General features: G+C 38.7%; 2 protein-coding genes across 2 annotated transcripts in view; one reads left to right on the forward strand and one right to left on the reverse strand.

Annotated features, from left to right (window-relative positions):
- LOC118797949 (adhesion G protein-coupled receptor L4-like) overlaps window positions 1–15,005 on the forward strand; it is a 61,405-nt gene extending 46,400 nt beyond the window's left edge. Inside the window, exons 7-20 of the mRNA XM_036557248.1 lie at window positions 5,522–5,602; window positions 5,817–5,882; window positions 7,021–7,052; window positions 7,175–7,252; window positions 7,355–7,541; window positions 7,806–7,919; window positions 8,231–8,412; window positions 10,450–10,617; window positions 12,141–12,347; window positions 13,488–13,720; window positions 13,924–13,990; window positions 14,246–14,340; window positions 14,567–14,723; window positions 14,892–15,005. Of these exons, the coding sequence (XP_036413141.1) occupies window positions 5,522–5,602; window positions 5,817–5,882; window positions 7,021–7,052; window positions 7,175–7,252; window positions 7,355–7,541; window positions 7,806–7,919; window positions 8,231–8,412; window positions 10,450–10,617; window positions 12,141–12,347; window positions 13,488–13,720; window positions 13,924–13,990; window positions 14,246–14,340; window positions 14,567–14,723; window positions 14,892–15,005 (1,781 nt within the window). The remainder of the gene's footprint in view (window positions 1–5,521; window positions 5,603–5,816; window positions 5,883–7,020; window positions 7,053–7,174; window positions 7,253–7,354; window positions 7,542–7,805; window positions 7,920–8,230; window positions 8,413–10,449; window positions 10,618–12,140; window positions 12,348–13,487; window positions 13,721–13,923; window positions 13,991–14,245; window positions 14,341–14,566; window positions 14,724–14,891) is intronic.
- Window positions 15,006–18,150: 3,145 nt separating this feature from the next.
- On the reverse strand, window positions 18,151–23,709 carry LOC118797828 (CMRF35-like molecule 6). Its single transcript, XM_036557101.1, has 6 exons — window positions 23,617–23,709; window positions 22,497–22,805; window positions 22,195–22,383; window positions 20,991–21,095; window positions 18,903–18,952; window positions 18,151–18,606 (listed from the first exon to the last, which is right to left on the reverse strand). Exons 1-6 carry the CDS (start codon window positions 23,663–23,665, stop codon window positions 18,484–18,486), a joined length of 825 nt encoding a protein of 274 aa, XP_036412994.1. The 5' UTR covers window positions 23,666–23,709; the 3' UTR covers window positions 18,151–18,483.
- Between the last annotated feature and the right edge of the window lie 1,349 nt (window positions 23,710–25,058).

A 25,058-nucleotide genomic window follows, 5' to 3' on the forward strand; every position in this document is an offset into this window, starting at 1 on the left:
TTGGACGATAGCAGTCAACTGAACAGAACAAGTAGGTTTCCAGAGGGATTCTCAAAATTGTTATGTTTTAGTAACTTATCAAATAGATTAACATGGTAGGCAATGGTATATTTTAAGCTTCAGAGTCAAATATGCATTTGATTTCATTAAAAATATATATATCTCATATAGAGCACAATCTTTTAAAAAACAGTTTGGTCACACCACTGTATGCCCTATAATACTACTTGCATCTACTTTAAATGTGGTCTCATTTGCCATGTGTCTATAGAGCTTTATGGGTAATTAATATGGAATTTGTTTCAATTTTGGCTTTTCATATGGGTTAATAAGTTCAAAATCTTCATTTGATTATTATTTACACTGACAACCCAAAAGTCATGGAACTCTCCACCACATCCCATAAATGTTCAACTGGAGCAAATGTGCAGGCCACACCATTTGTCCGAACTCTCCAGAGTGCTGCTCAAAACAATTCTGGATAACTTGGGCCCGGTGGCATGGTGAATTATCGAATTAAGCAGGGGTACATGAAGTTTATGAAGGGCTGCAAATTGTCAGCAAGCAGTGAAACAGTCAATGACATGTCTAGGTGGACCAGTGGACCTAACCCATACCATGAGAACACACCCCACACCAGTATGGAATCACCACTAGCCTGCCCAACGCTGGGGTCCAAGGCTTCATGGAGTCTGTGCCACACAGGAACACTACCATCAGCCTGAAACAATCGGTACCATGACTCATCGGACCATGCCACATGTTGCCAGTTCTCTAGGGTCCAAGTAGCAACCTCACGAGCCCAGGTCAGATGCTGTGTTGTGGTGTTAACAGAGGCACTCTGGTGGGCCTTCTGCTCCCCTACCCCATGGAAACAAAGAATGCTGCACTGACCTGCAGGATATGTGTGTGGGGCCTCCTGCACTGAATGTGGATGTGATTTCCGCCAGAGTCGCTTGTCTGTTCTCACGGACAATTCTAGCCAGACGCCAACGGTCAAGATCATTAAGCACCCATGGATCAATTAAACCACTGATCAAAACTGAGTAATAATACAGTTATGGGCCAGACTTTTGACTCCACCATGGTTCTTGGAGAAATTTGCCATGGTACAATACTACATTGACAAGCCACTAGTCATGGGATAGTGGTATGTAACATCTCTGGATCAACCCTGGAGAGGAACATCTCTACCCCTGGAGGGACATCTCTGGATCAACCCTGGAGAGGAACTAATGCAACTGGAGGGACCAATTGTGACAGATCCTTCAATGGGAACGGCTGGTACCTGCTGCTCTATAAAGGGATGAACATCCGTATGCCAGAAAGCTGTGTTGCTTTATCCAAATGTGGTACTGCAACCTCTCTGTGGCTGAACGGTTCTCACCCTCAGATGTCAAATGGAATAGTTTGTTCACCGAGTCTGTGGGAGGTCAGGAACTGACTGCTGTTACTACAGATCCACTCCAGTTCAAGTCAAAGCATGTCCAGGAAACTATTATGTCTATGAGTTTTTTAGTACATCTTTTTGTGATGCAGTTTACTGTGCAGGTACTCTAACTGATTTATAAGCTTTACACTGTGATTGTTACTAGCAATTATCAGGCTTACAGTTTGTTTTATACCATCTCTTCAGATGTGACCACCATAATGCCGATCTCTACAACAACAGCAGCCAGTAGCACTAAACTGACCACTAGCTCTGATCTGTACATGACAAGTAAGTTGTCGGGGGGGTTCTCAATTAACACAGTGTTTGTTGCCATTTTAGTTTTCTATATAGGGTCAAAGGATATGCATTGTTATGGGTTTAAAACCAGTGTTTCATTATTTTTTGGTTTTGATCAGTTGTTTAATTAGCTTTAGATTGTGCTTATTTGGTGTGTTACTAGCAATTATCAAGCTTGCATGGTTATTTTATGCCCTCTTTTCAGATATGAGCACTGCTATGTCCATCACAACAACAAAATTGGACGATAGCAGTCAACTGAACAGAACAAGTAGGTTTCCAGAGGGATTCTCAAAATTGTTATGTTTTAGTAACTTATCAAATAGATTAACATGGTAGGCAATGGTATATTTTAAGCTTCAGAGTCAAATATGCATTTGATTTCATTAAAAATATATATATCTCATATAGAGCACAATCTTTTAAAAAACAGTTTGGTCACACCACTGTATGCCCTATAATACTACTTGCATCTACTTTAAATGTGGTCTCATTTGCCATGTGTCTATAGAACTTCATGGGTAATTAATATAAAATTTGTTTCAATTTTGGCTTTTCATATGGGTTAATAAGTTCAAAATCTTCATTTGATAATTATTTACACTGACAACCCAAAAGTCATGGAACTCTCCACCACATCCCATAAATGTTCAACTGGAGCAAATGTGCAGGCCAAACCATTTGTCCGAAATCTCCAGAGTGCTGCTCAAACCAATTCTGGACAACTTGGGCCCGGTGGCATGGTGAATTATCAAATTAAGCAGGGGTACATGAAGTTTATGAAGGGCTGCAAATTGTCACCAAGCAGTGAAACGGTCAATGACATGTCCAGGTGGACCAGTGGACCTAACCCATACCATGAGAACACACCCCACACCAGTATGGAATCACCACTAGCCTGCCCAACGCTGGGGTCCAAGGCTTCATGGAGTCTGTGCCACACAGGAACACTACCATCAGCCTGAAACAATCGGTACCATGACTCATCGGACCATGCCACATGTTGCCAGTCCTCTAGGGTCCAAGTAGCAACCTCACGAGCCCAGGTCAGATGCTGTGTTGTGGTGTTAACAGAGGCACTCTGGTGGGCCTTCTGCTCCCCTACCCCATGGAAACAAAGAATGCTGCACTGACCTGCAGGATATGTGTGTGGGGCCTCCTGCACTGAATGTGGATGTGATTTTCGCCAGAGTCGCTTATCTGTTCTCACGGACAATTCTAGCCAGACACCACCGGTCAAGATCATTAAGCACCCGTGGATCAATTAAACAACTGATCAAAACTGAGTAATAATACAGTTATGGGCCAGACTTCTGACTCCACCATGGTTCTTGGAGAAATTCGCCATGGTACAATACTACATTGACAAGCCACTAGTCATGGGATAGTGGTATGTAACATCTCTGGATCAACCCTGGAGAGGAACATCTCTGGATCAACCCTGGAGAGGAACTAATGCAACTGGAGGGACCAATTGTGACAGATCCTTCAATGGGAACGGCTGGTACCTGCTGCTCTATAAAGGGATGAACATCCGTATGCCAGAAAGCTGTGTTGCTTTATCCAAATGTGGTACTGCAACCTCTCTGTGGCTGAACGGTTCTCACCCTCAGATGTCAAATGGAATAGTTGTTCTCCGAGTCTGTGCGAGGTCAGGAACTGACTGCTGTTACTACAGCTCCACTCCAGTTCAAGTCAAAGCACGTCCAGGAAACTATTATGTCTATGAGTTTTTTAGTACACCTTTTTGTGATGCAGTTTACTGTGCAGGTACTCTAACTGATTTATAAGCTTTACACTGTGATTTATTTTTTTTTTTGTTACTAGCGATTATCAGGCTTACAGTTTGTTTTATACCATCTCTTCAGATGTGACCACCATAATGCCGATCTCTACAACAACACGCAGTAGCACTAAACTGACCACTAGCTCTGATCTGTACATGACAAGTAAGTTGTCAGGGGGGTTCTAAATTAACACAGTGTTTGTTGCCATTTTGGTTTTCTATATGGGGTCAAAGGATATGCATTGTTATGGGTTTAAAACCACTGTTTCATTATTTCTTGGTTTTGATCCGTTGTGTAATTAGCTTTAGATTGTGCTTATTTGGTGTGTTACTAGCAATTATCGAGCTTGCATGGTTATTTTATGCCCTCTTTTCAGATATGAGCACTGCTATGTCCATCACAACAACAACACTGGACGATAGCAGTCAACTGAACAGAACAAGTAGGTTTCCAGAGGGATTCTCAAAATTGTTATGTGTTAATAACTTGTCAAATAGATTAACATGGTAGGCAATGGTATATTTTAAGCTTCAGAGTCAAATATGCATTTGATTTCATTAAAAAATATAAATATCTAGTGTAGGGGACAATTTTTTAAAAAATTTAGTCACACTACTGTATGCCCTACAATACTACTTGCATCTGTTTTAATTTGTCATGTGTCTGTAGAGCCGTATGGGTAATTCATACATAATTAGTTTCAAATCTTCATTTGATAATTATTTACACTGACAAACCAAAAGTCATGGAACTCTCCACCACATCCCATAAATGTTCAACTGGAGCAAATGTGCAGGCCAAACCATTTGTCCGAACTCTCCAGAATGCTACTCAAACCACTTCTGGACAACTTGGGCCTGGTGGCATGGTGAATTATCCTGCTAGAATATCCCATCACTGCAGGGGTACATGAAGTTTATGAAGGGCTGCAAATTGTCACCAAGCAGTGAAACGGTCAATGACATGTCTAGGTGGACCAGTGGACCTAACCCATACCATGAGAACACACCCCACACCAGTATGGAATCACCACTAGCCTGCCCAACGCTGGGGTCCAAGGCTTCATGGAGTCTGTGCCACACAGGAACACTACCATCAGCCTGAAACAATCGGTACCATGACTCATCGGACCATGCCACATGTTGCCAGTTCTCTAGGGTCCAAGTAGCAACCTCACGAGCCCAGGTCAGATGCTGTGTTGTGGTGTTAACAGAGGCACTCTGGTGGGCCTTCTGCTCCCCTACCCCATGGAAACAAAGAATGCTGCACTGACCTGCAGGATATGTGTGTGGGGCCTCCTGCACTGAATGTGGATGTGATTTCCGCCAGAGTCGCTTGTCTGTTCTCACGGACAATTCTAGCCAGACGCCAACGGTCAAGATCATTAAGCACCCGTGGATCAATTAAACAACTGATCAAAACTGAGTAATAATACAGTTATGGGCCAGACTTCTGACTCCACCATGGTTCTTGGAGAAATTCGCCATGGTACAATACTACATTGACAAGCCACTAGTCATGGGATAGTGGTATGTAACATCTCTGGATCAACCCTGGAGAGGAACATCTCTGGATCAACCCTGGAGAGGAACTAATGCAACTGGAGGGACCAATTGTGACAGATCCTTCAATGGGAACGGCTGGTACCTGCTGCTCTATAAAGGGATGAACATCCGTATTCCAGAAAGCTGTGTTGCTTTGTCCAAATGTGGTACTGCAACGTCTCTGTGGCTGAACAGTTCTCACCCTCAGATGTCAAATGGAATAGTTGTTCTCCGAGTCTGTGGGAGGTCAGGAACTGACTGCTGTTACTACAGATCCACTCCAGTTCGAGTCAAAGCATGTCCAGGAAACTATTATGTCTATGAGTTTTTTATTACACGTTTTTATGATTCAGCTTACTGTGCAGGTACTCTAATTGATTTATAAATTTTACACTGTGATTTTTTTTGTTTCATTACTAGCAATTATCAGGCTCACAGTTTGTTTTATACCATCTCTTCAGATGTGACCACCATAATGCCGATCTCTACAACAACACGCAGTAGCACTAAACTGACCACTAGCTCTGATCTGTACATGACAAGTAAGTTGTCAGGGGGGTTCTAAATTAACACAGTGTTTGTTGCCATTTTGGTTTTCTATATGGGGTCAAAGGATATGCATTGTTATGGGTTTAAAACCACTGTTTCATTATTTCTTGGTTTTGATCCGTTGTGTAATTAGCTTTAGATTGTGCTTATTTGGTGTGTTACTAGCAATTATCAAGCATGCATGGTTATTTTATGCCCTCTTTTCAGATATGAGCACTGCTATGTCCATCACAACAACAACACTGGACGATAGCAGTCAACTGAACAGAACAAGTAGGTTTCCAGAGGGATTCTCAAAATTGTTATGTGTTAATAACTTGTCAAATAGATTAACATGGTAGGCAATGGTATATTTTAAGCTTCAGAGTCAAATATGCATTTGATTTCATTAAAAAATATAAATATCTAGTGTAGGGGACAATTTTTTAAAAAATTTAGTCACACTACTGTATGCCCTACAATACTACTTGCATCTGTTTTAATTTGTCATGTGTCTGTAGAGCCGTATGGGTAATTCATACATAATTAGTTTCAAATCTTCATTTGATAATTATTTACACTGACAAACCAAAAGTCATGGAACTCTCCACCACATCCCATAAATGTTCAACTGGAGCAAATGTGCAGGCCAAACCATTTGTCCGAACTCTCCAGAATGCTACTCAAACCACTTCTGGACAACTTGGGCCTGGTGGCATGGTGAATTATCCTGCTAGAATATCCCATCACTGCAGGGGTACATGAAGTTTATGAAGGGCTGCAAATGAGTGGACCTAACCCATACCATGAAAACACACCCCACACCAGTATGGAATTACCACTAGCCTGCCCAACACTGGGGTCCAAGGCTTCATGGAGTCTATGCCAGACACGAACACTACCATCAGCCTGGAACAATATATATATATACCGATCAGGCATAACATTATTCCTAATGTAATATTACTCCTTGTTTCAACGCTTATTTTATCAGCTCCACTTACTATATAGGTGCACTTTGTAGTTCTACAATTACAGACTGTAGTCCATCTGTTTCTCTGCATACTTTGTTATGCCTGATATATATATATATATATATATATATATATATATATATATATATATAGGGAAATAAAGTTACATGTATGACTGTCTAATGCACTTTACTGTTTGGATAACTTTTGAAATGAATTTGCATTCCAGGATGGTATTTTTACATATTAGCAAATGAGCCTTTAATTTAGCAAAAGCAATTGTTGTAGGTATTGGTACACTATGCAAATTCAGATTCAAATTTGGAGTACTTTATTAATCTCAAAGAGGGCAATTCAAAAGACTTCCAAAATTTGAAACATGAGCTCATTGGATATGTTAGCCTAACACTGTGCTACAGAGACTGCTGTATATTCTCTTGTCGATTCACCTCTTTCAGATCCAAATATCACGGTGTCTGAGGAATGCAAGGTTTGTGGCGATTTATTTACAAGTAATGCCTGATAACTATAATTTCTGACCTTTATACAATGACAAAGATTTGGCACAATCATACCTAATAAAACAGTGACTTATATGACTTCTCATTTTAGGACAATTTCACAACAAATTGTGCAGACAGTCTCTTTAGCCAAATTGAGAATATCACCGTTCAAGTGCTCTCACCAGACGTAAGTAGTGGAACAAAGAAGATCAAGTAATAAAAGAGTCATCCATCATCCTTTGTATGCAATGTGTTAATGTATGTAAATTTCTCTCTGATTATTAAACAGGTAGTAATAAAGTATATAGACATGGTGCTGAATGCCCAGGAGCAGCTTCTGAAGGTTGAAATATTAAGTCTGGATATACTGGCATCTTATGGGAACACAGTGCTGAATAGGACTGAGAAACTGTTGTCTACACTGGTGAAGCCAACAGAGACCACCGACTCAGTTAACATCTCTCTAAATGGCTTAGGTAAATGACTACATAAGTAAATAGATAAATAAAAATTTATACTCACTATTTCCACCCCTGGATCTTTCAGCATGATCAATTTTTTGCCAAGATCAACAATTGTTTTGTGTGTGCAGATAAATAGCTCTCACTTTTCAACAGATATCGAAGTTTAACTATCGCCACTCACTTTTAAGAAAATGCTTGCAGAAAGAAATCATTTTTATTTGATTTAGCATCTATGACCATAGTATATGGTTTATGACTGATGTTTATATTTCTCAGATGTTCAGGTCTTTGCAGCTGGACCGAAAGCCTCCTTGAAAGAAATCCTGCAGCTCAGCATAAACAGTGCACAGATGGATATCGACCTTATGCAGATTTTAATGAATAACAACGGTATAGTAGGAATCTTTTCATGTTTTTGCAAGCCTTTTGGGAAAACACCATTTGACTAAGTGTTAAGTTAGGAACCACTGGATTACTGAGATATTTGCACACAAAATCAGAATAGTCCACTCATCATTTAAGCCACAGCATAAATTAATGTATGCATAGAGAGGAGAAAGCACAAGGCTGCTTATTCATGATGGTTGTTTGTTAAGATTCATCACATTTTATGGATTACTGAAAAAAACCTCAGCAATGAAGTGCAAAGTCCTGAGTGGACATGTCTGATTATATGACATAGATATTTTGCTGTGCTTCAGGATCAGCTGCTGTGGCCTTCATGAGCTTCACTAACATGTCAAGCATGCTGAAACCCAGTCTCTTCAAAACATCTACCAACACAGTAAATAACATGGTGTCAAATGTGATGTCAGCAACACTGCCCAAAACCACTAACACACAGCTCCCCACACCGGTCAACTTCACCCTGAAACACACTGCAGTGAGTTTTCTGATGTTTTAATCTTGAATAAAACCAGCTTCATTTTAAAATGTACTGTTTAATGTTTTGTTTGCATTTTCCATGCCCATGGCCCACAGACTGTGGCTTTAAGATCGTGTTCTAGTGCAGTATATCATGTTTGGCAGGTTGCATCCAATTTATAACTGAAACTGGCATAAAAAGCTTAGTACAACAAGCCCTCATAGTCAGTTAATCAGTGGTTCTTATATCTCTGCTCTGCACCTTCTGAAAGGTCTTCCACTTGTTCAGCGCACAATAGTTAGTTTGTTTACACACAACATTACAATAAAACACAATTTGGGCCATGTATTTATTTTCCATATGATCAAGATTAATTAAGGAGTTTGAAACAATGAGTTGTGAGAGTACTGAACCTACCAGGTAGAGGATGTATGTTTAATATAGCCCCCCATGCACAATAGAGACAATAGAGAAAAATAGGACAATAGAGAAAATAAAGGCATAAAAAATCGGATCACGGTTAGAAATTTGCATTAGTTCATAGCATTTCTGCATCACCAAAAGCTCAACAACTGCACTTAGATGCCACTTTTATGCCAGCAAACTATTTGGACAGCATGCCAGAGCAGAACTTTTTTCCATCTAACCACTCCAAACATTTGGAGTTCAATAGAAAGTGGTAGAACTTTGACTTGAGCCAGGTTCTACAGTCAGATGTGAAATTTTGGGCAACAAAAACTTAATGTGGGTTTGACCAAAAAAAGAATGGTTATTCAGAAAAGTATCCATAACAGTACAATGGAGAATCTGTTATTTTAGGGCTGTTTTTGTTGGCCCTGTGAACCTTGTTATGGCATCGTGGACTTGATAAAGTACCTGGAGATTTTAAATCAGGGGTCTCCAATCTTATCCGCAAAGGGCCAATGGCCAGGTTTTCATTGCAACAAAGCAGGAGCACACATGCTCATTTGTTTAAATACTGAGACTGACGAGTGCTCTTCTTGTCTGGAATGGAAACCTGGACCCACACCGGCCCTTTGTGGAAAAGACTGGACACCCCTGTTTTAAATGAAAATCTAGCTGCCTCTGCCAGGAAGCTAAAATTCTGTCATGGTTTGATCTTCTAGCAGGACAGCGATCCAAAACATACATCCAAATCTACAAAACAATAGTTCAGTGACCACAGAATCAAGCCCTTGACATGGCCATCTCAGTCCCATGACCTAACCCCCCTGAAAACATGTGGGGTGACCTGAAGAGAAGCGTCCCTAAGAGAGAATGTATGATCCTGGAGGATCTGTAGAGATTCTGTATAGAGGGCTCAGATTCTGTATTGTCTAATCTGATCAACCATTACATGAGAACATTATTTGTTATGCAGTTTAACAGCAATGAGCCTGTTGTGTTTCCATGTGCTGTGGCTATAATTTTCTGGATTGTTATCTTGAGATCACAACACAATTAAGTCATGATCTCAAGATAGCAACTTTTGTTATGTCGAGATCACAATATAATTAGGTCATGATGTCAAGATAGCAACTTTTGTTATGTCCAGGTCACGATATAATTAAGTCATAATTTCAAGACAACTTTTGTTGTCTTGATCACAATATAATTAAGTCGTGATCTCAAGATAACAACCTTTCTCATCTCAAGATCACAAGATAATTAAGTTGTGATTTCAGGATGACAACTTTTGTTATCTTAAGATCACAATATAGTTAAGTTGTGATCTCAAGATAACAATCTAGAAAATTATGACTACCCCAAGGCCTCTCTGGACTTCCATACTACATAATAATATCTTTATAGACTAAATTTACATCAAATAAAGATTAGATTGTTTTCATATTTTCAGTATAAGTTTGAACTAATTAACCACAAACACATTTACACAAATATTTAGGCTGCCTTAGGCTAATGCTATGTCTATAGGCTGTAGAAATAGTGTTAGTTTAAACTTGGCGGTGGCTCAGTTTCTACATGTAGAGAGGTCCTAAAAGTCTATCATAAATATTACATGAGACATAATCGTCTCTCTTCTGTTTTGTCTAGGAAATTGACCCTAACAGTGTGCTGTCCTGTGTGTACTGGAATAACACTGAATGGGCTGTAGATGTGTGTTCCCTCCTCCAGACCAACAGCAGCCACTCTGTTTGCTCCTGTGTTCACCTGTCAACCTTTGCTCTCATCATGCAGACTAACCCACCTAAAGGAGATGATGTAAGATCAGTCAAAGCTTTAAAAACTATTGCAGTGGTGCAACTAATGAGGCATTGTTGTTATCATGTGTAGATCATGAGTTTGATCCCCAGTGAGTACTAGTGAGCATAACTGGCCTTACTCTCACTAGGTGGGTAGGAGTGATAGTGTTCTCATCCAAGCATGTTGAACTGTCTAGTGATGTTGTGTTAGCATCTGTTTGAAAAGATGTAGTGGCTAGCTTCAGATGTTGGTATTGTATGGAAGGTTGGAGGACTGTATGGACTGACAGCACCACACAGTTTTAACTTCTCACCTCAATTTTTTTTTAAACAATATTTAAATAATATGAGCTTTTCAAGGTAAATGAATTAATAATAATAATTTTACTAAAGGCTTTAATTACATGACACCTTTCATACATTAAATGCAGCTGAAAGTGCTTTAAAGTAAAGACAACAGAGAAGGATAAGTAAAAAAGATCATCAAGAATAGAACAACAACTAATAAAAAAATCCAACAAATAACAATAATAATAGAAAAAGGGCACAAAATGCATAAAACAGTGAGGATCATATAAATAAAAGAACAAAGCCGCTTCAATTTTTGAATCTTTTCTTTTTAATTTGTAAAACAAAAATGGTAAAAAATTACAACAAATGTTAAAATAAAAAGAATAAATTAAAACAATAGATAAAATAAATAAATGACACACACAGACAGAACAATTGCAGTTGTCCACAGCACAGTTGTATAAAGTATTATTTGAAATGTAATATATATGTGGCACACAAAATGTTTATCAAATGTATTTATGTATTTTAAACACAGTATTGGTTACGTCTGTTTCATTTGAAATCACTAAAAGTACAGATATAATCTAATATTTTTAAGGCTTTTAAAAAACTTTAATCAATTAATAAGTCAATTAAGATCCTCAGAGTGTACTCAAAATTCTTTCATTTTTGTATACAAATAATATTCTTTAAAAAAAAAAAAACAAAAAAAAAAACATGGATATACCAAGAGAAGACGATGTGACTTAATACACACGGCTGGTGCTTCTCAGCAGCATTGATTTCTGAGATTTTTTTACATTTATGGCATTTGTCAGAAGCTTTTTTCCAGAGCAATTTACATTTTTCACAGGTAGGTGAAGGTAGTGTTAGGAGTCTTGCCTGAGGACTCTTATTGGTGTAGTGTAGGGGGTTGAACTCCAGTGTACAGGGTAGAAGGCAGAGGTATTACCCACTACACTATACCAACCACTTTTTGGGTCATGTTACATGTTACATCAACCTTCACAATCTTTCTTTAGCATGTTTTTAAAAGCAAAATCCTTATCTTAAAATTTTGTTTGACTTGAATACAGGTGCAAACCAATTTGCATCTTGTCTTCTATAACGTTCTTCAAAAGTAAATAGTCAGCTAAAATATATTTTCTTATTTTTCTTAATTATTTAATCTTCTTTTAAAATAAATCAATTCAGGTGTTGAGATTTTATTGCAAGTAGAAATAAGCAGTACTAACTGTTGATTTCCAGAGTGACCCGCTCTTGGAGCTGCTCAACACGCTGGCTGTGGCAGTGGGCCTGGTGTTTCTGAGCTTGGCTCTGTTGACCTTTGCTCTTTGTCGTCAACACCTGAGAGTTAACGCCGCTCCTCTGATAAACCTGTGCATCAGCCTGTTTCTGGCTCACCTCCTCTTCCTTCTCACACAGGAATTACTGCAGTACATACTGATGATTCAGGTGAGAATAAGTACACCATGTTTATACTCATCAGTTTCATTTATCTAGCACCTTTCTCAAACCCGTGGACGCTTACAATTATGATAATAGCAAGTCCAATTACAAATCAAGAACACAAATAATACACATACATACACTGATCAGGCATAACATTATGACCACCTCCTTGTTTCTACACTCATTGTCCATTTTATCAGCTCTACTTACTATATAGGTGCACTTTGTAGTTCTACAGTTACAGACTGTAGTCCATCTGTTTCTCTGCTACTTTGTTAGCCCCCTTTTACCCTGTTCTTCAGTGGTCAGGACCCCCATGGACCCTCACAGAGCAGGTACTATTTGGGTGGTGGATCATTCTCAGCACTGCAGTGACACTGATGTGGTGGTGGTGTGTTAGTCGGTGCTGTGCTGGTGTGAGTGGATCAGACACAGCAGTGCTGCTGGAGTTTTTAAACACTGTGTCCACTCACTGTCCACTCTATTAGACACTCCTATCTTGTCAGTCCACCTTGTAGATGTAAAGTCAGATACAATAGCTCATCTGCTACTGCACAGTTTGTGTTGGTCATCCATGGCTGGATATTTTTGGTTGGTGGACTATTCTCAGTCCAGCAGTGAAACTGAGATGTTTAAAAACTCCTGCAGCACTGCTGTGTCTGACTATCTGGACTACAGTCTGTAACTGTAGAACTACAAAGTGCACCTACACAGTAAGGGGAGCTGATAAAATGGACAATGAGCGTAGAAACAAGGAGGTGCTCATAATGTTATACCTGATAGGTGTACAGGTCACCACCTGGTTGAGACAAAACTCTCCCAACCACAACCTAAAGTCTTCCAGGTCACAGCCCACCCAACCTCCGCCACAGTGGCACAAACTCTCTCAGCCTGTTCTTGGTCAACAATGGAAAAACTGCCATGCTGACCAAGAAAGTTCAAAATTTACTACAAAAGACACAAAACAAACCAGCAAGAATCCAATATAAAGCTGTTGAATAGCTGTTGATAAAAAAAAGCAATACAATTCTGTGGAGGCCAAGGTGATAAAGTAAATCTGTATAATTCAAATAGAATGCCAACAGTAGTCTCTCTCTCTCTCTCTCTCTCTCTCTCTCTCTCTCTCTCTCTCTCTCTCCACAGTTGGCGTGTGCAGTGCTGGCAGGTGTTCTGCACTTCCTCTTTCTCTCTGCTTTTGTGTGGATGTTCATTGAAGCTGTGCTGCTCTTCCTCTCAGTGAAGAACCTCACAAACATCAGATCAAAGCAGAACAAAATGCTTAATTGGAAATATCTGACAGTGATTGGATACGTCATTCCTCTGACTGTGGTGGGCGTGTCTGCTGGACTGGTTCCTGATGGATACGGCAGTGAACAGTGAGTGTGGAGAGTGGGCGTGGTTCCATCAGATGGGGTTTATTTTTCATAGTTAAAATTTTGTTGATTCTTTATCCAGAGTGTGTGAATATGAATTCATTATAAATGTGCATTGATTATTATGCATAGACTTCTAGTAGTGTGTCAGATTCACACCACAAGAACTAGAGATGACAATGTATTCCATGTTTACCTGTTTGCAGGTGCTGGATTAAGACAGACAGGAACTTTGTGTGGAGTTTTCTGGGTCCAGTGTGTCTTATTCTTACAGTAGGTTCTGATATAGCCATCCCTACAGTATGCTGAAGTAAAGGGCTGTCCAGTCTTATCTGCATAGAGCTGGCATGATAGCAGGATTTCACTGCAGTCAAACCGAATTACATGTGATTCCAATTTTTAATGAATTGTTTTCCTAAGCTGCTCTCCTGCTTGGCTGGAATGAGAACGTGCAGCCAGCCAGGTGTAAATTTATATTGCTCATTATAGCACTGATGTATTCAGTGTACTTATTCACCACATTTACAGCTCAACTTGATCCTCTTCATCATCATCATCATCATCACTCTCAGAAACACCCTGGCAGGACTGAACACTGAACATTCCAAAATCAAAGAAATCAAGTAATAAACGCGCATCTCATTCTCACATTCTGACATTCACACACACAAAACATTCTGGGATTAAAATTGAAATATTAATGTATAAAATGAAGAACAAATACACAGAAGGAATAACACATTCTTCAACCTCTCTCTCCCTCTCTCTCTCTCTCTCTCTCTCTCTCTCTCTCTCTCTCTCTCTCTCTCTCTCTCTCTCTCTCTGTCTCTCTCTCTCTCTGCTCTGTAGAACTCTTGTCTTTAAAACCCTGATTGTCATCCTCGGTTGTCCCTGGATCCTGGGTTTCTTCGTAAACGGCAGTAAGGTGTTGGAGATTATCTTCCTGTTCCTCAACTCCCAGCAGGGCACCTTCATCTTCCTGGTCCACTGTGTCTTCAACCACGAGGTCAGCCACCTCTTTGTTTTGTACCAGGTCTATGAGGCCAATGTAGCTAACAAATATTGGAAGTCTGTGTCACCCAAATTCTTTCTGGATGACACAACCTTCTACTACCTTCATTGCTTCATTTAGATTGGGCACTTTTTACTTCCTTCACTTTACCTCTACCTGCAGGTGAGACAGCAGTACTGGAAATGGCTGACAACTTTTTGTCCCCACTTCAAACCTCCAACTACGACAGACGATCAGAATAGAGGGAAAGAAGCTCGTTGTTTACAATCTCTTTAAAGGATGATAATAATAACCCTTTTGGATGATAATAATCCTAAATAATTTACTGCAAAAAGTGAACAAAAATGTATTCCAGACACAAATTAAATTTGCTCGACGGCAGAAAAAGACTGAATCAGTCATTCAAAGTACAATGAATAATAAAATACTGTTTTCTTATTATAGATTATGTAGACTTTATTCCTTTCCAGGTAAATCTAGTAGGAAAAAAAAGCCTATTGCAAAGCAAGTTTGTCTATCCTATTAAAATTATTTATATCAGCCCCTAAATTCCCGATTCCTACAACATTGTGTACGCAAGAATTTTCCTATTAGATAAATTAGACCCCCTTAAACATCTGAATGTTGATCGTTGGATTTCTTATTGTGTCTTTGCTTGTCACCACCCGAACCTCCTGCTCTCCTTCAAGGCAGGCTGCAATAGTTCATTATTAAACCAAATTCTAAGTGCAACTGACTTCTTTCCATTGAGGTATATAGTATTGGTTTTAAATCCTCAACTGTTTTGCATCTGTCTCTGCTGATATATCATTTCCGAGCCTGGTATTCTTATTATATGAGATAATCAAGTGTCATCAGAACAACCAGTGAAATCCTACACTGAAATACAGGTTCAGTGAACCTGATCTGTCTTATGTGGTTTTGAGATATGGAGGCACCAGGAAGATAGATTTGTTTGTATTGTTCTCCAGATACATATACTAACAGTGTTTCTTTACATATGCAAAAACAACTCCATCAGTCACGCATGGACTAATGAAACCTGAGCTGCTGAAAACCACTGCAGAGCCTCTTTGCCCCCAACACAAACACTCATGACCCACCCTTTACCTGCACAAGTGACTAGCATTAATATTATACTGTATTATATCATGAGCTGCTAATGCTACCTTTTCACCATCACAGTCACTCATTAGCTCAGGTTTTATTAGAAAAAAAAATGTTTTTAAATTTCTCTTTTTATTCACCCACTATAGGTTTATGGTTATCCATGACCTTTTCTAAGTCAAATAAGTAGTTATTTCAGACCTACACACTAACCATATTTTCACATTTGTTTTAAATGCTGTGACTATATCTACTTTCTGATATCCTAGTAGGTTATGGAAAAAAAAAAAAAATAGTGTACAGGCCATACTTTTATTTTTGGAGGTTCAGATTGACAATTAATCTCTCTATCTCATGTCTTAATAACGTAAAACTGATAATAATAAATACCAATAATAATTTTAATGGTTTTATTTGGTTAATATTTTCTTGTCAAATTCTTTATTATTATTATGTTAAGTGTATCTTTTATATTATTCTTTTGTATTGCTGTCACGCATTTAACAAACTCTCAGGAAGAGACAGACTTCATTTCCCAGAATACTCTGGGAGATCATGTGACTGAGAAACGTCATTCCGAGTCGGAGTCAGAGATAGACTCCAATACCCACAAGTCAATCTGGGATCACGTGACTTCTGACAAAGTCTCACGCACCTGTCAGCGCTCACAGTCTCCTGAGTATTAAACCTGCTTCACCTGTGTTCATATGATCTGTTTAGCTTAGTATTTAAGCCCAGGCTGTAGGTAGATCAGTGTGAGGTATTGTTTCCTGAGCGTTTATTTCTACCTGTATACTTCTGATTATCCGACCTTTGCTTTGTTTGTTACTTTGTCTTTTGCCTGCCCCTTTTTGTACCGTTGCCCTGTATTTTGGATCTGTGTTTTTGGAACTTGCTTGCCTGTTTTTCGACCACGTCTTTTGCCTTGTCCTTTTGGTTTTGTCCGCCTGGTGTTATGATCACCATTGTGATCATTCTCCATTCTCTGGGTTTGACCCCTGCCTGTGTATTGACAACGAGCTTTCTTAGAGATAATAAAACTTCTTTTACCAGTTTAATCCACACAAATCTGAACACTGCTGAATGGTTACAACTGCTCTGTTTTTTTTGCCTTAATTGAATGTTTTGTGATTTTTTAAATTATATTTACCAATATATTTTACCCTTCCAGGTCAGAGCATTATATCATTTATGACAGCCCCTTAGTACGAGGTAAAGAGCACTAGGGTTTACACTGTTCTGTGCACTATGGGTATGGTGAGTTTTAAGAAGTTATGCATATGGAGTGAATATGAAGGTAGTCTTTCTTCATCTCATCAAGAAGTATTTACAGTTGATCAGTATAATGGTATATGTATATTTTTCAGTATATATTTTTATCTTTTTCTGGATCTTGCATATTTGAGCAGTACTGATGTTCAGTGGACTGTCTGCACTGCATGCCTGTGAGCTGTCAATGTTCATCAGGCTGGAGGTTCACTAATCGTTCACCAAGGCAAATACTGAACAAATGGAGAAAAAAACACTGTTGTTATCTTTTCTGGGTTAGTCATCCAACAACAATCACAAAAAAAGTGTATAATATTCTGAGAGATAACCATGAACGCCAGAGTATACAGCCTGATCTCTTGCACTGGCTACTGTCAGTGTTCATGACTCCACCATCAGACAGCACTGAATAAGTAAGTAAGTAAAGTTTATTTATATTGCGCTTTTTACAACAGGTGTTGACACAAAGCAGCTTTACAAGGAAATCAACATTACAGAAAGAAATCCGGGTCCAAGCCCCCATGAGCGTCGCCAGTGGCGACAGTGGCAAGGAAAAACTCCCTAAGAGAAACAGGAAGAAACCTTGAGAGGAACCAAGACTCAGAAGGGGAACCCATCCTCCTCTGGTCGACACCGGATAGTAAACATTGGTAGTACAAAAACGGGGAAAACAGGTGGAGCAATGATTAATTTGATTAGTTTAGTTCATGCAGCAGCAGCGGCGGCAGCATCATTGGGGTCAGGTTATGAGGGTGAGGTTTGCACGGCGTAGTACAGCATGGAGCTTGATGGTGGTCAAGCCGGTCCAGAGGGCTGGCGAGCAGTGGCACCCGATCAAGGCAAAGAATTGTGTGTTTCAGGAGGATGGCATAAAGGCAGTCATTGCTCTCCAGGATGAACACTACTGTCTGTTTAAAGTTTCCTAAAGACTGCTGGGATAAAAATGTGGATCGATAATGTAAACAGAACTTTATGGCTTAATTGAGAAAACTGAACTCTGTAGTCCAGCATAATAGTCATTCCAACTGTGAAACATGATGGTGGCAGTACTCTTTCTTGCCTTGAGTTTGGAATAGAGAATTGGAACTGCTTACATAATTACATTAGACCAAAGAAACCAAAAATGAGAAAGTTCTCCGGCAAGTAAAGCCCTTTTTTGAATCAACAAATACATTAAATTACTATTTATTCAGAAGCTATTGACTACTTAAAACATTAGATTTAAAATATATGACTTACATACGACACTGCAACAAAAATTAGATGCTTTCACATCAGCAGATCTCATCAAACATTGGGTATCTCCAAACTACATGAGCATTAGATGACTCATGCAATATGATGAATAAATAGGCTATCAGAGTAATTAGTAGTCAGGTTACTGAGCTAAAGAATAAATTTGGGAATCTAGTCTTTCCTTGTCCAGTTCCACAGTGCTGTACAGCGGGTTCTCCAGAGCCTCTTCTGCAGTAGAGGAGGCTGCGCTGCTTGGCTGGTTGATCTTCAGGTGTTGAGTCAAGAAAGAGATAATTAGGTATAAATTATTTCATGATCCATTAAAAACTAGATGCAGCGAGATACTGGTTGTCCACTAGAGGGAGCCACACACTAGGGTGCATAAAGCTAATGCTGAGTTCTCTTCATAACTAACAGCAGCAGCATTTCATAAACTAGTAAGAGCATTTTGGTTTTGGTACATTATATAACATGACACATGGTGTGCCTTTCTTAGTATAACTGGTTAGGGAAAAATACAAGGGAAGTAAATGAAAACAGAGCATATTATTGATGACTTACTTCAGTCTGGGGTATCTTAACTTCTGCATAGACAACATCTTTGCCAGGACCTGAAATGTAGAGGGAATATATATATATATATATATATATATAATATATATATATTTAATACATATATATTATTTAATTTGTTAATGTATTATAGAAATTATGCTTCATTGGATTCAATTTCAGCTATACATAAATTATCTATCAATTCTATGGGTCTAAACCATCGTGTACTAAACATTTTTCCCAAGTATTCTGGCTCTATAGAAGCAGGCATGACACCACACATGCTTTTATATGTTTCTACAGAACTCAATCTTTATAGTCGTTGATCATTTAAAAGAATGCTTTTTTTTTCATAAACAAAAACAAACATAGCAGCTGGCAAGACACAGATGGTCACTACCTCCAAGACCAAGTTAAACAAAGTTTCTGAACTCTGAATCCTGTATTGATTTCATTACAGGAAATGTTTTTGTATGTATGTCCTTCTAGAAGGTTCTCTTGTGAAAGGTAAAAAAAAAAAGAAAACAGTAGATTTGTTGTTTCTAAAAAGTCTTGGGATTCAGGAGGCTAGGAGACACCCAATCCTTCATTTTACTTCAAAACTAATGTAACATTAATCTAAACAGACACACAAAACATTTTAGATCTTTCATTCAAAATGGAAGCAAAAATCTAACCTTTATTTAAAGTATAATGATTGGAAAGAACTTTCACTAAATGGTCAGCTGTGACTTCCTGATTCACTGGGGAATATACATGAGGTGAAACACAGGCCAAATTCCCTCAATCATCCATCACTATGAGAAAGACCAGAGAAAACAGCAATGATGGATGACAAAACATTGTTGAGCTGCACAAAATTAGGAAATGGCTACAAGAAAATAGCTAACAGGTCACATGTTAGCTGGTAACCTTGCTACACCATGCGGTCTGAGAGTAACGCAAAAGGAGAAGGACGGTGCAAGTGCAAAGAATCTCTAAAGATCACAAATGGTGAATTGGCGACATTAGTAAGGTCTTGGGGTCAGAACGTCTCCCAAATTACAATCAAACACCACCTATATGACCACAAGTTGTTTGGGGGGGTTGCCAGAAGAAAACCACTGCTGTGAAGGACTAATAAACTCAAGCTCTTGCAGTTTACTGGAACTTTAAGTGTTTTGTGGTCAGATGAGACCAAAATAAAGGTTTTTGGCAACAAACACCAGAGGTGAGTTTGGAGTGGACACAAAGATAGCCATGCAGCAAAATACCTCATCCCTACTGTGAAGTGTGGTGGTGGATCTGTGATACTGTGGGGCCGTTTTTCTTCCAAAGGCCCATGATAGTATATTCAGATCCATGATATCACAGACTCCATCAAGTACCAGCAGAAATAAAATCAAAACCTGACTGCCTCAGCCAATAAGCTTAAACTGGGCCATCATTTTGATCTTTCAGGAGGATGATGATCCAAAGCTCAAATTCAACACAAAAATGGTTCACTGACCACAGAATTAAGGTTTTGCCATGGCCACCCCAGATCCCTGACCTAAAACCCAAAGAAAACCTCTGGGATGAGCTGAAGAGGACAGTCCACAGTGTGGACCTCAGAATCTGAAGGATCTGGAGAGGGTCTGTAAAGAGGGATGATTGCAGAACCTTGGCCATGTGTTCTCCAGTCTCATTAAGCATTATGGGAGAAGAGTCAGAGCTGTCATCTTGGCAAAGTAGAGGGGGTGGGGGTCCAAAAAGTAATAATTGTGGCACACAAATTTGAGAAAAATAATTATTGCCTGATAAGATTTAGAGTTTTTTCCAACCATTGTACTTCAAATAAAGGTTAGGTTTTTATTTAATCAATGTTCTTCAAATTTGATATATATATATATTGTTCTTACAGGAAACAATATTCAATCTCTCCACAAATACTGCAGATACTGTTACCTTAGTATTAAACAAGCTCTCCTGAGGGCGTCTATAGAATATTTGCATGCTGTCCTGACCTTTTGGCCCTCGGCCCACAACAAACAAGAGAGACAGTCTTGGCACCCCTGCTATAGAGAGAGTGCTTGTTTGTGGATTTAGCTGTAAGGTGTTTGTTTGTGCACTTACCTTTGATTTCACTGGTTGCTCTATTAAACTTACAGAGTACAGTGAGGCACAGCCCAAATATGATCACCATGACAACCAGCCCAGCAGCGGTGTACATTAGGGTGTCTGTAAGTCATGTAAAAACATGTACACATTTTAATGGGAACATTTTGAAACATTGCGGCCTCCATCAACACAAATCTATGATATTAAGTCATAAAATACAGTGCTGTGAAAAAGTATTTGCCCCTTCCTAATTTCTTCTAATTTTGCATGTTTGTCACATTTGAATGTTTCAGATCATCAAACTACTTTAATATTAGACAAAGATAACCCAAGTAAACACATCATGTTTTAAATGACAGTTAAATTTATTGAAAATGCTTTGTAGCCCTACCTATGTGAAAAAGTAAGTGCCCCCTCTGCTACTAAATCAACCAGCTAACCAAATTTAATGGACTATTGGGTTCAGTTTCACTAGCCACACCCAGGCATGATTACTGCCACACTGGCCGAGTCAAAGTCCTGACTTGAATCCCATTGAGATGCTGTGGTGAGACCTTAAAAGGGAAGTTCATGCTTGAAAACTCTCCAATGTAGCTGAATTAAAATAATTCTGCAAAGAAAAGTGGGCCAAAATTCCTCCACTGCGATGTAAAAGACTTATCGCAAGTTTTCGCAAATGTATGATAGCAGTTGTTACTGCCAAGGGTGGCACAACCAGTCATTAGGTTTTGGAGGCACTTACTTTTTCACATGGATGATGTAGGTTTTGAATAAATCTTAATGCAATAATTAAGTTAACAATTATTTAATAGTAACATGTTCATAAATAAATGGTACCACTTTAATTATTTTAGCAGTGTCATACAATAGTCTAAAATTATTTTTCATTGTAAGAAATGAGTAAAAAAATATTATTATTGAACATTTTCTTATTTGCATAAAGATTCCTAATAATTATGAATTAATTATCTATATTTTGTTTTAAATGATTACATAGTTATTTACTATACTGATACTGTTTGATGCATAAACCTTTTTTCTTAATGATTAAATAATCTTTATTTAGTGGTTAATGTTTATTATGAAGTTCTGACTTTATAACATATTTATAAAGACATGTTGTCTAACTAAATTGACTGGCATTATAAAATGTTGCAAATGATTATCATATGAATGCATTTTTAGATGATGAAGAGTTAATAAATAATGATGAAGATACCTCTGGTAGGTGATGAGACATTGTGCTGAGCTGGAAATGCTGATTTAGGTGTGGAGGAGGAGGTGGTGGATGGTGAGGTGGTGGAGGGAGGGACAGTGGATGAAGAGGAGGTGAAGAACTTCGATCTCACTGTTCTTACAGCAGCAGCTGTTGGAGTAGCTTTGGGTGCGTATGTGTCGGGGGAGGGAGCTGCATATGAGAGATGTAAATAAATAAATGTTATTTCCAATTATATGATTAATATTCACAAAAACACACTAATGAAGTCATGCGTGAAGGGCAGTTTAATAAAGGCTCATTACCATCTGTAACTGTGAGTAGCACCTTGTGATATGTGTCCTTCATATATCTGTCCACTCCACACCAGTAAGTTCCATTGTCTGATTTCTGGAGGTCAGTGATGACCACAGTGAAGACTCCATTCCCTGAATCCTCCAGTCTGTATCTTCCAGTAGGTGACTGACCAGATTTAATCAAATTGTGCTGATCTTTACATGGATCTCTGCAGAAATACTTTGTGTTGGTTCTAGCTAAGTAGTGAGAACACTCGATCTTCACAGATCCTCCAACATGTCCTGACACTCTGATAACTGACGCCTCAACAGTCACTTCTGTCACAAATACACACACAGAAAAACAGATGTGCAATTAAAGTAATCTAAAAGAAAACACAGGTTCATCCAACAAAGGCCATTAAGGTTTAAGGTCCAGTCATACAGCTCTCTCCTCACACGTTTGACGATTCAGAGGAAATGACAAAGCGTTAGAGGCGGAGTTTGTAGAACTGTAAACTTTGTAGAACTGCTTTGGCTGCAGAGTCAGTGTGGTTTCATGTACACAACTTTCATTTCCTGTTTAAACATGTTCACTTTATGAATACGGTTACTATGTAAAATATGTGGATGGCTGGACACGGACAAACAGACTTTATCCATCTTCGAGGGGAAATTTAGGTGCTTCAGTAGCTAAATAACATGGAACATCCTATAAATTATATATAAACATATAAACATTATATAAACAGATTAAATACACTTAATTACACAGTATTTACACATGCATACAATGTAGGGACACCTGTGCATGAACAAAACAAAGTGCAGAAGACATAAACTGCTGAAATCTTTGTTGTTTGTGAGAAATTGAGTATTGTCAGTTAATGTAGTTTGTGATAATTATACAGATTTTCTCTGAGCACATTGAGGCTGATTGTACACGGGCTTGTCAAGCTTGTTTTCTTGTTAGCAGGGTCAGCTGCACTTTATCATTCTGCTATTAACTGCATCACCATACAGTCTCTCAGGGTTCAGATATGAGCTCTACCACCTCACTCAGCATTACCATGAAGATATTAGAGAAGTGAACTACTTTACTCTTAGATATACATTCTGTATATATTCTTGTTTGCAGGTCAGGACTTACCAGAGAGAAGAATCCAGATGACCATACAAAAGTACCTCATTCTGACCATTCTGGATAGATGTACTCTCTTTCAGTAGTTTCAGAAGCTTTTTGTGACCTTTCTGTGTCTTTGCTTGTTTCTGTATTGTGGCATCTTAAGGAGGAACTGACAGCTGAACAGCAGCATCGCCTTGACCACAATTAGTGGTTTAGACCAGGAAACAAGTTTCACTCTCTTTCTCAGACTCTCTGTTTGTACTGTATATGTTGTATTAGGCCACAAGGCTGTTAATTTGATTTTACATTGTCCCTTTGAATTTCATTACAAGATCAGTTTTTGCTTCACAGTATGTTTGTGAGCTTCTTTACTGTGAGAATATGAATGATCAGAAAAATGTGTACAGCCACCATGAAAATTTGTGTAAAGTTTTATTCTTATATATCTTTGATGAAGTTTCTCCCACATTCAATACAGACATTTGTGCTCTGTGTAGTGCCTAGACTCCCCCCAATACACACACCCCTGCCAAAAGCGGAGCCCATGGCGTGTCCACATTGCTCAAGCGCTCCAGCCCAGCTCCCCAGTTCTTCCTGTGTTGAAGCATAAAACAGCCCCAAACATGGCAGCTCCCAATGCTGCTCTTCAAAATAAGAGTCCTCCAGCATAACAACCTCCTGAATTACCCCAAACACATTTCCTGAACACACTACAGTACTATTTGTTTGTCGATGGCAAAAGACTACAACTAGTTTGCAAGCAGCCAAATACAAATCTCATATCCACACTGATAAAAGACGGAACAACTTGTAGGGAAAATGTTTTTATTAATTGTCTTGTTTGTGGCTGATCTTTTAAGTGTTACTTTCTGTTTCTAGAAATCAAGCATTCAGTGTGGCTCATACCTGAGACCATCTGAGGGTCAGCGCTATCAGATCAAATAAAAACTGCACCAGATGAATTTCAAGCTAAAAGACACCAGTGAATGTAAGAATACATTGAGCCAGATTTAAGAGGCACTACATAAACTGACGCTCTGTGCTGGTGGGCACGGCTTATTTAGCAGCTTACACATGCAAAAGAACAAAGGTGCAAAATTGTAAATAACATATTTTACATATAATTATGCATAATTAACATACAATTAACATGTGAGCAACACAATACAACCATGTGTGACTCGTGTTAACATGTTTTTGAATGAAAGCCCTTTTCCCAAAGGTAGTGCACCACATATGAACGCACATTAGTGTAGTATGTACTAGTATAGAAATGTATTGTTTAGAAAGCAGGCATTTTTTCGTAGGAAATGCATGTATGTCAAAGGAGGCTGGAGATCCATAACTAAAATCATCATAACTTGCTAAATATTTGACCGATTTTCAAGTGGTTTGGTTTGTTACAAATGCTAGACATGTACCTTTTGTATATGGCAACAGCATTTCTATAATATAATATTTAAGAT

The sequence above is a fragment of the Colossoma macropomum genome, unplaced genomic scaffold (genome assembly GCF_904425465.1).
Source record: "Colossoma macropomum unplaced genomic scaffold, Colossoma_macropomum, whole genome shotgun sequence".
NCBI classification, from domain to species: Eukaryota; Metazoa; Chordata; class Actinopteri; order Characiformes; family Serrasalmidae; genus Colossoma; species Colossoma macropomum.

Bases quoted from the DNA above. Each gene is read 5' to 3' on its own strand.
- LOC118797828 (XM_036557101.1), bottom strand. From the start codon at position 23,665: ATGGTCAGAATGAGGTACTTTTGTATGGTCATCTGGATTCTTCTCTCT. The intron at 22,806-23,616 runs GTAAGTCCTGAC...TATTTGTGACAG, and splicing joins CATCTGGATTCTTCTCTCTG to AAGTGACTGTTGAGGCGTCA. The intron at 18,953-20,990 runs GTAAGTGCACAA...TCTACATTTCAG, and splicing joins AGCAACCAGTGAAATCAAAG to GTCCTGGCAAAGATGTTGTC.